The following is an 18656-nucleotide window of genomic DNA, read 5'->3' as shown; positions in this document are numbered from 1 at the left end:
GTGTGAGCATTTTTTAACCAAATTGTGTGCGTTGTTATGATTCGGAACCATATACGCATTCATGTATTCAAGGCTTCTCAGCCTTTGATTCGGTCACGGAAGCTGTAAAGTGCACACAAGCTGTACTTATTTCAGTTGCTGTCTGACAGCTCTCAGTAACGCTGTGTGATCTCTTGTGTTCCTCAGATAATCAAGCGTCAAGCAGCACAGCAGCCAAAGCAGCGGCTCAGGTAACTACTCCTCCCTCATTCAGCAATATCATATCAATCTCTGGAGCCGCAGCTCTGTCATGAGACGCACACACACACACACACACACACACACACACTGTGCTTTCAGATTAGTCTGGTCCCTAGTAGGGATGGGTATTGATAAGTTTTTATCAATATCGATGGCATTATCGATTCTGCCTATCAATCCAATTCCTTATCAATTCTCTTATCGATTCCCCAAAAATGTAGGTGCACCCACATTTTTCATTGCATCGCCTTTAACGCCAAAAGGTCACCTTTTATCGCTCTCCTTTCATATAATGTGAATGATTTTTTAACAATAAGGCGTAGAAAAAGCTTGTCTTTATTTAAAACACAATAAGGAATATACATATTATTTATAAAGAATTATAAAGATGTATATATAGCCTACAGTATATATATAATATAATATAATTCTTTATATATTCTAATCTATACTACTGACATTTCTGATATTCATGACATTCATGACTATTCATATTACAACTCTGCCTCTTTAATTCAGCTGTCGGCTTGAAGCCTCAAATTGTAAACAAAGTAGCATAGTTGGCTAGCTTAGTCTACTGGTTGGACTGTTCAGTTTCCCCACATGTGTTTAAGTTGCAAGGTAGGCTAATACTTTTTCTCCTTGGGACAGGCCCTTTTGAGTCTTAGAGTTGGAAAACATTGAGATGATCAGTCAACTTGAATGCAAGAGTTTGAATCAAATTTGTGCAGTAGCCTCGCTATGATGCTAACCGAAATTAATTATAGGCTAATGTCGCTAGTTGTCTTCTATGCGTCATTGCTTTCACGATTGTGCATGTCAAGGGGCGTGTGTCCATTGAGCGCGCACGAGAGAGGGAGAGGGAGAGAGAGCGGGCCAAGGGGGTTACTTCTATACAGTTTGGCAAAGTAACACAACATTTCAGGAAAACCAGAAAAAGTCAGACGTCATGCAGGCTGAGGGAATCGTTAAGGGAATCGATAACAAAAAAGACGTACGATGTCGATGGAATTGATAAGTTAAACCCGGTTCCAAGACGGAACCGGTTATCGATGCCCAACCCTAGTCCCTAGACTAGTACTTGGCACAGTATTAGATGTATTTCTGCTTTGATATCAACGTCGCTCTCAATAAATCAGTCAAAATGTATTTATATAGCACCTTTCGTACAAGGTCGTAATACAAGTTGTTTCACAGTGATCCGATCAGTTCAGTTCGGATCTCACTCAGTGTCATTGTCGTAGTGCAATAAACCTGCTTTATATGTTTCTGGGTTTCCAACACTCTCCTCACCTGTCAGCTTTGCGTGTAACTTTTCGTGACGTCACGATGAACCACGTTGATTATTTCTTATATTCAGCGTTATTTTCTTCTCTCTTTCCTGTGCAGCCTGCAAAACCTGCGGGTTCTGTGATTGATCTGACTGAGGATGATGACGATGTTCTAGGTAAAGACTCGACTTTTATTTTTATCTTTTAATATCTTGAATGGTTGAATTGATTGTCTTTGAACTAAGAACGTACCTAAATAACGTTACATTTTTGTCAGTTTTGCCCTTCCACCGCATTTCATTTTTATCTTATAGTAATGTAATTTAAGACTGAATGTACATAAATAACGTTACATTTACGTAATATAAGTCGATCGTTTCTCTGTCTCCTTTTACAGTGACTGGCCTGAAGAAGGCCACAGTTCCAGCTGCTGCATCTGTTGCCCCTAACCAACGTCCAAGTAGGCCTCCTCCACCTCTCGTCCCCTCCTCTGGTGTGTTCCCCACCTCCTCTCTGCCCCTCCCTTTCTTTCTCTTTCTTTTCTCTGCCCCTCTCTTTCTTTCTCTATCTCTTTCTCTCTCTGCGGCTACATCCACACTTTTCAATTTTGTTTGAATCGGAAACATTTTTGCTTCGTTTGCTGCGCCTCTCATCTGCAGCATTCTGGCGTTTTCGAGCGTTTTTTCAAACTACTTAAACGGAACTGTTTGAAAACGCTTTCTGCCTGGTTGTCATTGTAAGATCAAGTTTTGTGTTTTGATGTGGACAGTGAATTCTGCAAACATCTGAAAACGATGACTGAGAAACCCTTATTAATTTGGACCGGTTCGGTTTAATGTTTCTCGACTAGATCGTATTAATTCCAAATACAAATGAATAGTGTGGATGTAGCCGCTAGGGTCTTTGAATCACTTCTCAACTCCTTTGGTGTGTTTTGAGCTTTTCTTCCTCTCACCTATCGGTTAGCTCTCTCTTTCTTCCTCCTTCACCCCCTCCTCTCTCCTTCACCTCCCACTCTCTTTCCTTCACCTCCCTCACTCTCCTTCATCCCTCTCTTTCCTTCACTTCCCCCTCTCTCTCCTTCTCCTCCCTCTCTCTATGTCTAGTGGTGACAGGGTTACAGCAAATCTACTGCATTACATGGCCCAATAATTCGCCTTTTGTGTGCACTGTTTCTAGATGAAAGTCCACTCAAGGGTTTGCATCTCTTTCTAATGCCAAGCAGACATTGTGTGATTTGACCCGGTTTTAGCTCCAAAGCAGTTGAGCTGGCTCAAGAAGCCTGATTAGACGACGCAACAATAAACTCCAGTCAAATCTTTTTTTTTTAAATATATATATATATTTCTAACATGTCAGAAATTTGAGCATGCTGTCTGGTAGTGTCAACAGTTGAACAGTGTGAGCACAGCAATCAGGTCTGATTGATGTATAATGTGAGTTACCTCTAGTCGTACGCGACTGTAAGAAACTGTCTGCTAGGCCTATCTCGGTGCTACTCTCTCAAACGTCGCATCTCTTAATCCACATCCTTTTCTTCCTTTGTGTGGGTCTTGTTTCTTTCCCAGCCTTGCGAGGTGGGTTTGATTGAGCGAGAGGGTAAATGTTAACGTGCTCATCTGCCGTTTCAGGTAACCCTGCCAGAGCCTCACCTCAGACCAACCTACGGCCTCAACTCACAGTGCACCACCGCCCCCCACTGGTAGGTTGAGGAACTGCAACATTACAATGACAAAAAATGTGATATCTGGCGCAAACTGAGTTTCAAATGAACTACAACTGGGCCATTATAGACTCGCCATTGTTATTTATTGCAATGTACCTAGCATAATTGTTGTTATGTACATACCTAGCATAATTGAATTGTGTTAGTCAGTAAGTATTTAATATGTTACGCACTGTTTTATGCAGTTCTATTGGTGTAAATGGTGTCATTATGTAACATTAAATCCCCCCCTCTCTCTCTCTCTCTCTCTCTCTCTCTCTCTCTCTCTCTCTGCCCCTCTCCTTTTCCCCCTCTTCTCCCCCCACAGGACTCTCCTTCCAAATCGCGAGTGAGCAGCTCCTCCTCCACCCCTCCCTGCTCCTCCTCCTCCTCCTCCTCCGCCACCCCGTCTCTCCCGCCGCTGCCCCCGGCCCCGGCCCCCCCCCGCCTCCCGCCGGACGCGGCCCACACCTCCCCCCCCCAGCAGCCGCAGCTGAAGCTGGGCCGCGTGCAGAGCCAGAACGGCATCGTGCTCTCCTGGTGCGTGGCCGAGACCGACCGCAACTGCGCCGCCGTCGACTCCTACCACCTCTACGCGTACCACCAGGAGTCGCCTGCAGGGGGCGCCACCGCAGCAGCCGCCGCCGCCGCCGCTGCAGGCAACAACGCGTCTCACTGGAAGAAGATCGGCGAGGTGAAGGCGCTGCCTCTGCCCATGGCCTGCACGCTGACGCAGTTCGTGTCGGGCTCGACGTACTACTTCGCCGTGCGCGGACGGGACGTGCACGGCCGCTTCGGGCCCTTCTGCGAGCCGCAGTGCACCGACGTCATCGGGGCGGCGCAGAGCAACGTCGCCGTGGCAGCCGCAGCGTCGTCGTCGTCGTCGTCCACCTCTGCCTGAAGAGAGAAATGGGAAGAGGAGATGGGAGGGAGAGGACTGATTGGACTATAACAACAACAACAACAACAACAACAACAATAGACATTAACGTTTGCCTATTTTAGTGTCCTGTAGCTGCCTACGATAAGCAAAAGGGGGAAAGAAGAAAGAGCTGGAATTCATCTAAACTTTTTCTTTTTGCTGCTGCTTGTGCGATCCAACCAAGAAGTTATCTCCGAGAGCCTTCGACCGATTGAAAACATCAGGAGCAAGCGGCCGACCGTGGGGGAGAGAGATTGAACAAGGGAAAAGGGACAGACTCTGGAATGCTTACTGACTGGACAGCTTGTAATACTGATGACAGTTCCATATTACTGGGAGGAATCTGCGTTCTCTTATTTATTTTTAAAGTAAGAGGTCAGCAATGGAGAATGTGGCAGTGCGGACATCTGAGATTGTCGCTGCCGCTGCTGCTCTCAGTGGTTGTGATCGTTAACCACCAACCACTCCACCAAACTCCTTCTCCTCCGGTCCTGTTGTTGTCGAGGGAGGGATGAGCATCAATCAGACACGACAAGGGATTCTGGTGTTGTGACGTAAACGACTACGGAGTGTGTGTGTGTGTGTGTGTCTATAGCCTGTTTTGCAACTTGGGACCAGTGTTCTTGTTTGGTTTGGTTTCATGCATTAGAAACTGTCAAGTACTGTATGCCACACACACAATACCCCCCCACACACACACACAGTTTGCCATACAGTCTGCCACACTTGGCAACATGCTGAAATGGCACTTTTTTTATTTGCAAAAACAAAGTCAATTCAGATGCAGCCCGCTTAAATAGCCTTGACTTGATTCTGTTGCTGGCTTTTCCTGGCGTATGTTTATTTTTTTTATGCTTTTAAATTGTTTTTGTCTTGTTTCTGTTTTATTTTTCTATACTCTCAGAATAGGTTTGCAGAATAAGTGTTGCATGGCTGAGAATGCATTAGCTTCTGTGTTCGTTCTCAACACAAAATCACACGAGACACTAAAAGGTTACTCAGAAAAGGGGGAGTGACAGTTGTGCTCTGAAACTTTTTCTTCCATGTAAAGTAGATTGATTGTACAAAGGTTCCTCCTAATGTTCGCCTAATTCCTCATATATTTGTTTACTTTCATTCCCCTGTTTTTGTTGTTAATACCATATTTTTTTTATTTTATTTTAATTGACAGCCATGTCTTTGAACACTGTACAGAAGAGTATGGCCCCTCTCTCTTTCAAGCTATTAAAGGATGGTGTTAATTTTTCTATGTTTTTTGTCTGGTAACCAGACGGTACATCAGTGCAAACAATGAATAAAAGCGTTGATACAAAAATAATGAAGTGTAAACTGTTTTTATGTTCACAGTTTTATGTGCGTTGCTTAACAAGTCAACTTGGAGCTACCTGGAAGCTGTCTCTGTACGGTCGATTGGTCCAAGTCCACTTTACAGTACCTGGAACTTAGAACTCTCTTAAAGGCTGCGAAGAAACCTTTAAGCCACAGTAGCGACGACAAGAGGTCATGGAATGTACATGAAATTCCGTAACCGCAGGTGAAATAAGCGTTAGTGACACGAGACAAGACAGTTAAACTAAACTCTACTGTACGTTTGAGACGATGTGAGGAGCGATTAATGAATGACCGTCTGGCTTACTTTCCGAGGTGAATGGACTGAACTTTATAAAGTTAGGGTTCAGACCAAAGATGCGAGACGAGACGAGCTGCGACGTTCTAAAACCTTGCAACTGCAACTGAACTGTTGAATGCTTTGAGACGACTTGCGACGGCTTGCAACTCTGTGCATCTTCTAATGCACACTGCTGTAACTCTTGTCGCGTCGGCAATCTTTGGAGTGAATTGGGCTTAACAGTATGTTCCAGCTACATTTGTCAAACCCTGTTCCATACGAGAATACCATGTCTCCATGGTAACTAAGGCTCATTGTTGCGATCCTTTGTACAGAACTCTTGAAGGTTCTTTGGCTCTCAGTGTTTTGGCTGTGAAAAGCCCTTTAACTCTACATTGATGGCAGGCTGGCAGCAGATGTTCTTCAATATAGAACAAATTGAACGTTATTCGTGTCCATTTGATATGCCTGCCCAATTTATGAGAGTCCCTTGGAACAGTTTTTTTTTTCATATCTCCTTTCTTCAAGGAGTGTTCAAGGTTTCTTTGAGTAGTTAAAAATGTCAAGCTCTTACAGTGGATCGTGACCGTTTTGGGCTGAATCACACAATCTCCCCAGGCTGGGTGAACCCTGCCTGACCTGCCGGCGATTTTGGATTTCGCCCGGCGGCTCCAGCTGGAGACCTGCACATCTATCTCCCCTGATTCCTGTCCACAATCTTTGGGTTCAATCACAAACTAGCTTATCCAAAAGACGCACCGGATTGTTGGGCTATGTCCAGAAGTCAAGCGTGCACGCTGGATAGTACCCTCTTCCCAGTAGGGTCTAAGGCTTAGTTCACACTGTCAGTCAAAATCCGATTTTTTGCTTATCTGGATTGTATCTAGCTTGAATTTTGGGTAGTCTGAACGGCACAAAACCGCATGAAATGCGATTTTTCCAATGCTGATTCGCACCACATACGAAGGAGGTTTCAATATCACTTACTATCGGGTATGACTCAATCTGAACAATCGAACCACTTGAATAGGATTTCAACGTGCCCCTTTCGTCATTTGCACTGCGACAAACAATTGCAACGTAATTCTGAGTGACGGAAGTGATTGATTGATTGATTCAGCGCATGCGCCAGGCCCGTTGCTGTGTCATGCGTGTTGACATCGCTGCAAAGAAAAAAATCAAATATAATAGTTTCCTCCGTTTCTGACGCTCTCTCACAAACTGTAAGGTATTTGCGCCGCGGCTACGCATAAAATGTGGGAAAATATAAAAAATGAATCCCTTTTCATCCATGACAACTTGGTTGTGTACAACTCTACCTAATGAATCCAGGTGTGTGTAATTTATATCGGATCTGAGCATTGCACACCAAGATCGGATGTGATCACTTGCAATATGCAATGAGAACAGTCAGTCAGAAAGATCAGATAATGATCGGATATGCAAGAAATCGGATTTCGACTGCCAGTGTGAACTAAGCCTTAGTTAGCTCACTCCTCAGTATGCGTCCCTACCTACATTTGGACAGCACTAACTAGTTGGCGTCACCTGACTCGGGGAGGGGGGTGTGTTGACGATTTGCATGACGTGTGGAGCTTGACCTGCGCTGCGCAATGGATTATGGGATACCTGAGGGCAAAAAAGATGCATCGATGCACGCTTGGAAATCATGCCAAACGAAGTACCCAACTAGTGAGAGCGCTTGACTTTCGGACAGACTATTCTGACGTAACTTCCGGAAAATGCACACTGCCCAGCGTGCACACTGATGTTTCAGACACAGCCATTGTCTGATTGGTTGAAGGACTAATCAAGTGTATGGAGTCATTTGAGCGATGCCCATTGATCACACCTCTTGTGCAGTAGAAATGAAGCGCATTTGAAGATTGAGCTTAGTATGATGATAGACAAACAGACAATCTCCCCTCACAGACTTTGATACTCAAGCTTCGTGAGGGCTTAGTGCTGTCCCGCTACAACATTTTGAAGTGCATAAGGGCTTGCTTACACCCTTTCTGAGCCCTGTAAGATGGCATCTGCAGACTTTACTCAAGGGAATCCCCAACAATGGTGTGATGTGAAACACGGCTGTTATCTAAAGGGAGGCTGGAAGCTTGGAAAAACATCTGTAAACAGCTGCCATTAAATGGAAATGTGTTTGCATCATGTTTTTGGTGTTGTCAGTTTAATGATGGGTCACAGGTGCTGTCCCATTTCCCATACTTTCACACTTGTGAATTACCGGCAAAGCGGAACTGGCAGTTTGTTCTGAAGACTACATCCTGCCAACAACTTAACTGCCAACTTAAGAATGTTGGAGTTTGTTGGCTGTCGTCTGGCATTCTGACATTGTAGGAAGTGCCCTAAACTGCAGCATTTCTGCTCAGTGCAGTTGCAGAGGTCTTTTCAGGGGATGTCGTCTGTAACGCCTGGTTTCCATTTGGCTGTCAATCATGCCCATAAATCTGTCTGAAATATAGCACAATATGCCTTCTAGACTTAAACGCAAAAGAACGGCATTTCTTTACAGAGAGATTGTTAGCCTCCAGGCATACATAGCATGCACTCTGCAAAATCCCCTGCAAGGTTTTCCTCATACCCGGGGCAAATTCCGGGGACCGCAAAAACAAAACAAAACAAAAAGAAAAGAAGAGGAGCCTTACAAGCACACCGGAAATCACATAGAAGCTCCCATAGGAATGAATGTGTCATAGTGTTTTCACAAGTGCACACAGAGCTGTATTGAAACGAGACGTGAATGTGCAATAACACTTGTTTGACAGGGAGACCACCATTGTGATGCGCTCTCTCTCTCTCGCGCGCGCTTAGGGGTGTGGCGAGGCAGTGTGTTCTAGAGCTGCTGCTGCACATGTTTCTGATCAGTTTCAGGTCTGCTGTCATGGCATTTCTTCGGTGGTAGGGAGACCATCAGTTTGAATGCTCTCTCTGATTCGCCATGTTCAATCCACTCTGATTTAGGAAACACAACAACCCAGTCCTTTTGTCAATTTCCTCCCCATCTGTATCCACGATATTCCGCAGCCAACAATGGGGGTCGCCATGACACTGAAAACAGAAACTAGTTAGCTACCGAGAACGCATGTAAACAGAATGAACGGAAGTTCAAAACAGTATCGGAACAATACATATTACCGGGTTAAGGAATAAGGTGGATAGCGGAGTTTTCTGACCTTGATCTCTTGACCTTGACCTTTACTATAATCGCATTGGTTAGTCTCTGGTGTCGACAGCTTGGGCAGACAACTTCCAACTTCAAATCTGGTCGAGATGTTTATCACCCCGACACTGTCGAATTTGACTGATCTGAAGTCTAGAAGGGACTATGACCAATTCTGTCACTGTTGAGTGACATAGATGTGGCATTGGCATCGGCAACTCCTTCATAATCGCACGAGTAACAGCAATACGCAGTAACAAATTCCAGAAACGTCCTGGGGCCGGCTCCCATCACATTCCAGCTGTGACACAGTGACCAGAGCTGATGGCCTGTCAATGCTTGGTGTTGCACCAGGTCTATTTCATGAAAAAAAAAGCTTATAGATAATAGGTGCAAACGACCAATCGCACAGCGTCTTAAATCAGAGACAAACGCTATGAGTCGAAACAATGGTCGTTTGCACCTATTAAACAATCTGTGTTTCGATGCACAGCGTCTTAAATCAGAGACAAATTCTTTGAGTCGAAATGTTGGTCGTGTGCACCTATATTCAACACTTGATAAGTTATTTGTGTGCTCCGACTCTTCCGTTGGGTTCAGTCATCTGAAGAGGCCCATAGAGTGTTGAATCTGCGTGTCTTATTCCGTGGGCACGGAGGGGCAAGAGTGCAAGTGATGTGAGATCTTGTGGCGTCTTTAGCTTTTCTTGGCAAGTGAGGACCCAGAGCAGTGAGCTGCCTGCCCAACCAGCTGCACTCGGGGAGCAGTGAGGGGTTAGGTGCCTTGCTCAAGGGTACTTCAGCCGTGGTGGACTGGTCGGGGATCGAACCGGCAACCCTCCGATTACAAGCCTGCAGCCCTAACCAGTAGGCCACGGCTGCTACATTGTGGAGTACCTGGCTGACTGAAAAGTCTGGTTACCAGTGCTCTCTCCCAGGTCTGTAGCTAGATGTGACTTCGAAACAGTATTGGGGCTATACGTGTAAACATTGATACTGGATTGTGGTAAATGCAAACAAAACTGGATTTCCTCCCTAAGCCATGGTTGCAACTTGGCAAATTAATCACTTTTCTTCTTTTGATTCACCACTAATTTTGACTCTGAAGTTGCCCAGTGGTGGAGACCTGGATGACCTCTGGTATCGGTGCAGGGTAACTATAATTCAACTCAAATAACTTGAATTAATTTAATATATTTAATAATTCAATTCAAATTCAAATAAATAAATTTCCTCTTGGGGTTACCAGTGCTCTCTCCCAGGTCTGGTGCCGGTGTATCCAAATGTGATTTCGAAACAGTCTGGGGGCTATGTGTAAACACTGATACTGGATTTGTGACAAACGCGAACAAAACTGGATTTCCTCTCCAAGCCTGGCAGCAATTTGGCAAATAAAATTCTTTTGATTCACCACTAATTTTGATCTTGAGAGAGAAAGTTTATGTTTGACGTAATGGACACGCCTATTTAGGAGTCCGGAACTACATACCATTTCGTTCCATTGGCAAATCCTTTAATGATTCACCTTAGTATAGACAATTCTTATTCGGTTGGAGGCTGAGATCAGGGCAGTGCTTAGATGAAACAAAAGGGTGCTTAGATGGAAAAAGCAGTGAATAACCTCATTAGGGTGAATATAGATGTAGAAAGACATTTGCCTATGTGATATGCATCACAGAGGAGACCAAAGTTGTGAAGTTACAGCAGATATCTCTTGTTCCTCTAGGACAGTGAAGTAACTCAAATTGTTACATAAATGGGATTATCACTGAGTGCAGGTGTCCCTGTTGCTTCAATCTAAGGTGACCAGATCAAAATCGGGGACTTAAGGTGGCTCTCAAACACTCCTCGATCCTCGAGGGGCGTTCCCACTGATCTCTAACTAGCTGGATAAGCCATTGTTGCTACCTGACAAAGAAATGTATATATTATCATTATTAACTTCACTTGTGTGCTTAAAAGTTGTAATCCACAGTTTCATATATGTGTGTTCAAAGTTGTTATTCACAGAAACATAGAGGAGCCTCACAGAACGCTATGCACCTGCAGATAAGAAACTGCGAGCGGAAGAATTTACTGAGGTTTCGACCGAAGGTCATGCTGACTTGTTTTGCTCTACTCTGTGCTTTTCTTTAATAAAAGAACCTTCTTGTGTCGAAGAGCTCAGAGACTGCTTTGGAGAGGGGAGACTCTCTGGTCACTCTCTCCTCTCGGCCGGGAGTCGTTGCTAAAACCTATACTAAGTTTGTTTGTGGTTCTTGTGTCTTGTAATATTGGAAAGATTTTCCTGACACTACCCCATCATTCTTTATGTAGATCAGTGAGGCTCGAGGAAGGGAGGATTTACAGTATAAAAGACCAAATGAGAGGCACCCATAGTCCCAAAAAACGGGGACATTTTCAGTTTTACTTCTGATTGAAATACATACAAGGTTTATCTTCAAAAAAAGGGAACATACTGTAGTTTTTTTTATGTTTTCCCGGGGACAGGCAACCAAAAAACGGAGACTGTCTCTTGAAACCGGAGATGTCTAGTCACCCTACTTTAATCGAATGAATCCTAAAATCCACGGGTACATCTTTTGGCAATGATCCTGACCTGTACTGTGTAATAGAAACTGTTGCTTCCCACCAACCACACTCACTTTGAGGACATTGTTGTGTCCCTCTTCTCCCTAATGGTGGCACTATCTCCCAGTTTACTTTTAGCTGCATTGCATTGCATTGCATTGCAGTTTAGTAGTAATGACAGTTCTGCTTTGTTTGATCTTTGTTTTGTTTGCTTGAATGAATTTCAAGTGAATGGAAATGAACGCATGAATTTCATTAATGTTTAACTCAGCGGTTCTCAAATTTTTCCCCCCACATACCACCTTCTACATCCTGACTCGGCTTGCGTACCCCCACCTTCCGACACATTACAAAGTAACACATTCTATTGACTCATTCCAGGCATCATGTTTAATAAGCCGCCTTTTTAAAATGAAAACTTATAGAGTTTACCAATGATTTCCTTTAATGTCATGTTTCCATTATCATAACCTGATTGAAACATATTTATTTACTCATGAATTAATTACAGAAAATGTGAAAATATAATTTTTAACACCTTTCCGCCATAGCCGTTTTCATCTCATCTCGCATACCCCCTAGAATTAGCTTGCGTACCACCGTGAGCTTTTACACACTGCGTCTTTGCCATTTCTCCTTTGTGTGTGTGTGTGTGTGTGTACAGTATGTGCATGCCACACATTATTTTTAGTTGCCATGCTCTGTTATGACTGGATTGTTGGTTCACTGTGTGCATTATGTGAGTGTCCTTGAGTGTGCGTAGCCTATGTGACACATACTGTGTGTGTGTGTGTGTGTGTGTGTGTGTGTGTGTGTGTGTGTGTGTGTGTGTGTGTGTGTGTGTGTGTGTGTGTGTGTGTGTGTGCAGTCGGACATCACTGGGTGCTCAGCTTAAGCATTATGTTCATGGAGCGTATGCTGCAAACTGGCCATCATTACTCATTACCCATCATCATACATGTAATTACAAAACAACCATATAATACATATCGTAGTCTACAGAAATCCCTCTGTATCCCAACCCAATAACAAAAGGCTACAGGACAACATAATAATGCCTCGTTTGAAAATGTATTTGATTTATTCCACATTAAGGAGTCTAACCTCAAACATTAGCCTAGCCTACTATGTCCTATCTTCTGTGTTGTCTCTCACACTTCAAATTTAAAAGTGCTTCTTATAGAGTCACGTTAAATTTGTAGGAGGCTACGGCTACAGCCGGCCTCTGAGACAACATTGTCTGCCTCACAAGAATGGATCCATTCTTTGGACATGGGCCAGACGTTTCCTGTGTGTAGGCAACATCACGTGACTCGTTGAACTGTGGCTCTCTGTGTGTCATGTGAGATCATGAAAACATTATAGCCTACAATGTTATGGTATTGTAATAAACCGTTAGTAAATTAATAAAAGTAGACTAAACATCTGTTATCCATGTACTCAATTGTTCCCATGTTATTACATTAGCCTATACGCTAATATCCTATGTTTCCCAACCTTTTTCCCTTGAAGACCCCCTTGTCTGTGTCTAAGACAAGCCAGGGCCTCCTACCCAAACTCCTACCCGCATAGTAGGCCTATACACAGACAAGACATCGTTTTATTCAACAATCGGGGTCCGGGGATACCAATGCCTAGCCTAGCCGGACCTGAAGGTTACTTAGGCAAGTTCAGAGGTCAGAGGAAATAGCCTATGAATTTAAATGTGGAACAAAAATATATTTTCATTTGGATTATATAGACTTTTGATTATCCAATTGGGTGTTATTGAGATTTTATACATTTAATGTGCCAGAAGGTGGGGTATTGTTGCGCTCTTGATGAAAGTATTTTTAGGCAGGTGTGTCAAACCAAAAGATATCAGGATATGGTAGTAAGGGTTTGCACTCTGAAAAAACTATAGACAAAGTCTTTGCTGAAGAAAACAAGTTTTTCTTCTTTTCTATCTTTTTTCCTTTTCTTTATAGCCTACATTTAACTGTGCGTTCACACCAAGACCGTCAAAAGCGTCAAGAGCGCCGGAAATCATTCATTTTCTATGGAGAGTCGGCGTTACCGGCTTCAAAAGCGTTCCGGGCGTGAGCGTGGCTTCATGAGCTTCACGGGCGTCAAAATAAAGTTGAGCCTCACCCCGCGTACACACTGTCTCCGTCCGTCAACGGATCTCATTCACTTTGCATGGGGCGGACTCGAAATGCATTGTGGGTCCGTCCGTCGCTTCAGCTCCGTTGCCTCCGTCAAGAAAGTTGAGAAATGTTCAACTTTTCAGGCAGCGACGGATCCGTCAGCCAATCAGATCACGTGTATCCAACCTCCGTGATCCGTTGACGGACGGAGACAGTGTGACGGGGCAGTCACACGCTTGCGTCGGCCAACGTTCGTCCGTTGTTTTCCCATTCACTTTACATTGGCTGGACTTCATTTCATGCCGCACTGAATTGTGGGTCCGATGCGTTGCCTGAGATACGTTGCCTCCGCTAAAAAGTTGAGAAATGTTCAACTTTTGACGGATCGCGCAAGCGCCAGCCAATGAAATTCCGTGTATGCAAATTTTCGAACACTGACAAACCAATCAGTTCGCGTTTATGGAAATGTGACAAAATGAGGCATACGTTGGCGGACGCAAGCGTCTGACTGCACGGTGAATGCGGGGTCAGTTAACTTTATGGTAATGAGCTATGACACGGTTCGGCGTCAACTAATCAGAATGTCAAACTCGCAGGATTGCTGCTTGTGGTTTGTTCAAATGTTTCACGTCATGGCTTTGACGCTTTCGGCGCCGAATGCACCGAACTGGGTTGAGCGTCGGGCTATGAGCTTCACCTGCGACTTTGACGCTTTTGGCGGTTTTGGTCTGAACGCACAGTAATGTGCGCAAATAGAATGTTGGTAACCTCACAACCTCAGCCCAGGCAACATTCTGCGGACCCCCTGCAATCTCTGGCAGCCTCCAAATTGAGAACCACAGAACTCAAGCTTTTTTTTTTTTTAGCCTGAGTAGGCCTATGACCTGTGGACAACAGTGGGCAAACCATAGGCTTTCAAATTATTTAGCCACTATCCTACGTTAGAGGCTTTTAAACATTCCCGTCCGTTTTCCTTTTTCCATTTTCTTACCTTCGTGCTTGGATTGCATTCTTGTTTAAAAACTCTTCTCAGTCACAACGTAGATAGACTAGCCTACATGTAGGCTACATGAGTGACTCCTGGTGGTTGCTTGACGCAGATCAGCCCGATGGAATTCGCCTTGAGATGAATTAAGGAGTTTCCTCGCACAAATATTCCGATACGTTTTGTTGAATTTAAACACTAATACAGAAACGTAATTTAAGAAAAAAGTGTAATTCGGTGTAGCCTATGGACCACGGAGAGGTTGACTTTAGGCATGTGTTGCTGTGCATGAGACTTGCATTAATTATGTAGCCTAGTCTGAAAGCTAACACGTTTCACTTTGGAATGCCCGCTCTAGTCCGATTTGTTCAACACACTCACAATGTGAATTCAAAGTAACCAGACAGTATTCCGGGTTCTTGCATAAAGGCAATATTCCAGGTGAATATCCCTACAACTATATTGTTTAATTAGAGATTTATTTGTCCTCAAAAACAATCTGCCTTAGGTTGTGACAGGCTACTTTGCTAACTAGTTAGCTAACTACCCAATGCTGTGGATTGTCTCCAGTGACTGTATTTCAGATAATAGTCAGTGTAATTTATTCCCTGTTGGAAAGGATACATTGTTTGTAGCACACACAAACCAATCATGAGAGTAGCCTACTAGGCCTACTCAGGGACAAGACATGGCAGTTGTGACGTTTGGTAAGATTGGACCAAAGTTCCTTTTTCAACCGTCTCTGATTGGACTTTTAAAAACTTGCTACTTACATGATAATAATATAGGCTACCTTTTTGTTGACTGTCATAAGCATGAGCTAGCATGCACATCGCTACCAAAGCATTTTGTCGTTAGGCCTACTAGTTGACTTCGATAACAGCCCGTTTCAACGGCTGGTCACTGTGTCACTGTGTGTATCTTATTACTTTAACCACTAGATGGCAGCAGTGTTCTTCACTGCTCTTCCATCGGCTCTGTGATATAGAAGTGAGTAATTTGTTGTCTTATCCATTACATGATGAAAATATCAGCACTAGCTGTTTCACTGTCAGCTACCAGGTTTGAACTTGTGTCAGGACTCCTTGTTCTCACTTTATACAAATGGTAAATCTGTCTCTTTCCAAGGTGTGGGAGGATTTTTTTTTTACGACAAGAGTTGAACAAAGGAGAGCAGAGGCAAGGACAGGTGCCAGGGCAAAAAGAGATCAAAAGAAACCTGAGAGCAGTAACTGAGATAGCAGCTGCTGCTGTTCTGGCATTGATCCACGCCAGTCAACATCAACAGATGGGTAGATACGTGCATTATTTTGTGTGTGTGTGTGTGTGTGTGTGTGTGTGTGTGTGTGGGTGTGGGTGTGGGTGTGGGTGTGGGTGTGTGTGTGTGTGTGTGTGTGTGTGTGTGGGTGGGTGGGTGGGTGTGGGTGTGGGGGTGTGTGTTTGTGTGTGTGAAAGACAGGGATAGCCTATAGCATGAGGGCACAGAGAGCGAGAGAGAGAGAGCAGAAGTCTTCAAGTCTACACACTATTCTCTACAGGCTTTAAATATCCACAACCATCAGAGATGAGAGACGACATCTCCCTCTCAGTCCTCTCTTGTGAATGTAAACCCCAGTGTTGCATTAAGAAGCATGTGGACAACTGAATTCAACCCTTTAGCAAGTAATGTCACATCAGCGCCACAAGAAGCATGTGGACAACTGAATTCAACCCTTTAGCAAGTAGTGTCACATCAGCGCCACAAGAAGCATGTGGACAACTGAATTCAACCCTTTAGCAAGTAATGTCACATCAGCGCCACAAGAAGCATGTGGACAACTGAATTCAACCCTTTAGCAAGTAGTGTCACATCAGCGCCACAAGAAGGAATGTGATCTTACATTGCGGAGGAAATGATTTTATTAGAATGTTCAGAACTCCCGTATAGAATATTCTGAATGTTCATGTCTTCCACCACAAAGCGACTTTCACCGCTCCAGGAGTTCTGATGTGTTATGACCGTGTTGGTCCTATAGGGTTAATCCAGCCCTTTGGCAGGTTTTGTCACTGGTGTGGCCAGATTTTTTGGAGCATAAACATTGTAACTGAATTTTTGAATCTTACATTGAGTAGGCTACGTTTACCTGGATATCATATTCCAATATTGCGAATATGGTGTTTACATGAGTTCTTAATAGGATATTCTGTTCATATTCCCGTTTCATATTCCGCAGCATACTCTGATGAATAGCGACTTTATAAAAGTTCTAAACGTTCCTGAATGTGAAAGTCCCTTATGTTGCTACTTGCTACTGTGTCTTGCATGTGTTTCTTCCTCGTCCCAAAACGTAGCTACTGTACCTCCTTCATTCTCCACATATTTTCTAAATCTCTGCCCTGCACTGCTCATGAATAACTTTAATACTTTGCTGCCAGAAGGTGGCAACAGAAAAAAATATCATGGGCCATCGAACGGTTTGTTGATATTTGTGCTGTGCTTAACTGCTGCGAAATACCATGAACACTCCAATATACTCTGTGGTTGACTCAGTGCGAGCATTGAGAATAGCCTAATGGCTGAAACGTCTGCTCCCTTTCAGTAAAAAATCTCTTTCAGCAAAGACTTAGGCTATGTCTACAATTATTTCAGAGTGCAAACTTGTCCTGCTTTTTCTGACACTCCAATAGGACGTGATTTGGTGAATAAGGTGTTTACATGTCTAGAACACACCTCAATATTGCGAATAAAATCAGAATGCTCCACATATCTTTCTTGGGTTATTGCTTAGTCTGAATTATGATCTTTTTTTCGGATTTAAGACAAATGCTGTTTACATGCCAGTGTCTTATTTTGAATATGGTCTTAACCCGGAATTTAATATCAAAATATTAATGTCCATGACGTAAACATACTCATTGTTGAGGAAGGCGTTATTTCATCACAGTGTTCAAAACGTTCCTCAAGGGGGCTGAATGAATGAACTCTGAGGGCCACTCTCATTCGTCTTTTTTTATCTATCCTCCCTACCTTCCTTCTTCGGTCCTCTATAAAAGATGATTTGATGATGATAAATGATCTATAAAAGAACACCGAATAGACTATCCCCATTGTTGCCGCCCCATCATTCTTTATGTAGATCAGTGGGAACGAGGACCGAGGGAGGAAGGGAGGACAGATGAAAAGACGAATGAGAGGCACCCTGAATGTTCACAGCTTTCACCGTGAGAGGATGTACTACTTCCTGCATGCGTGCTCCAGCCCCAGGAAGTCAATTCTTACTCCCCTCTTCCCTGGTTAGCCGTTACACGGCTCTTGTTTGTTGGTCTTTTATAGTTCACTGTGTTTCGCTCCAGTTCTCGCTTTACACCTGTAGAGGGACCCATCTCTCAGCACTGAACACCATTCCACAAGTCTCCTCCCTCCTCTCTGCCTCACATGCAGTCTCTCTCCCACTTGATCTCTCTCACTCACTCAGAGGGAGGGGGAGGAGAGAGAGAGATAGAGAGAGAGAGAGAGAGAGAGAGAGAGAGAGAGAGAGAGAGAGAGAGAGAGAGGGAGGGAGGGAAGGACCGAGCAAGCGAGCGAGCGAGTGAATCCACAGATGCGGTTTGGCATTCTTAGGCAGGCAGAGCCGATCGCTATACAGAGCAGCCAGCTTCTCCACTTCAACACGTTTCGCTCGTTCTCCCCTCTCCACCGGCAGATGAGAAGGGCTTACCTTCGGCTTTCTCTCTCCCTTCAACGGATCCCTCCGTTTTTTTTCCCTTTTCTTTCTTTCTTTCTTTCTTTTTTTTTAAAAAGGGGGAGAGAAGAGAATAGGGGATGAAGAAGACCCCCACTTACTGCTGAAGGAGCGAAGAGACGGAATAAAGCTGACAACTCTCCCCCCACCTGCTTGAGAAACGAGGGAGAGAGAGAGAGCGAAAGAAAGAAAGAGAAATAAAGACAAGAGACAGAGAAAGAAAGAAAGAAAGAAAGAAAGAGAGAGAGAGGAGAGTAAAAAAAGGAAGAAAAGACGGAAGGCGCGGAAGGAATATTCGCTTTTTTCTTTCGTTTTGTCTTCTTCTTCT

General features: G+C 44.0%; 1 protein-coding gene across 4 annotated transcripts in view; it reads left to right on the top strand.

Moving 5' to 3' along the window:
* The window catches only part of atf7ip (activating transcription factor 7 interacting protein), a 49877-nt gene extending 44421 nt beyond the window's left edge, over positions 1 to 5456 (top strand). For 3 of the 4 annotated variants that reach the window (XM_062540191.1, XM_062540198.1, XM_062540205.1), the window contains 5 exons: positions 187 to 230; positions 1630 to 1687; positions 1909 to 2004; positions 3143 to 3213; positions 3545 to 5456. In XM_062540191.1, coding sequence (XP_062396175.1) covers positions 187 to 230; positions 1630 to 1687; positions 1909 to 2004; positions 3143 to 3213; positions 3545 to 4117 — 842 coding nt within the window. In that variant the 3' untranslated portion in view covers positions 4118 to 5456. The remainder of the gene's footprint in view (positions 1 to 186; positions 231 to 1629; positions 1688 to 1908; positions 2005 to 3142; positions 3214 to 3544) is intronic. The other variant, XM_062540213.1, reaches the window with a different exon arrangement.
* Positions 5457 to 18656: the final 13200 nt, after the last annotated feature.

Source organism: Sardina pilchardus, chromosome 1 (assembly GCF_963854185.1).
Source record: "Sardina pilchardus chromosome 1, fSarPil1.1, whole genome shotgun sequence".
NCBI lineage: Eukaryota > Metazoa > Chordata > Actinopteri > Clupeiformes > Clupeidae > Sardina > Sardina pilchardus.
The sequence above is the reverse complement of the archived record's forward strand: the minus strand, read 5'-3'. Positions and strand labels throughout refer to the sequence as shown.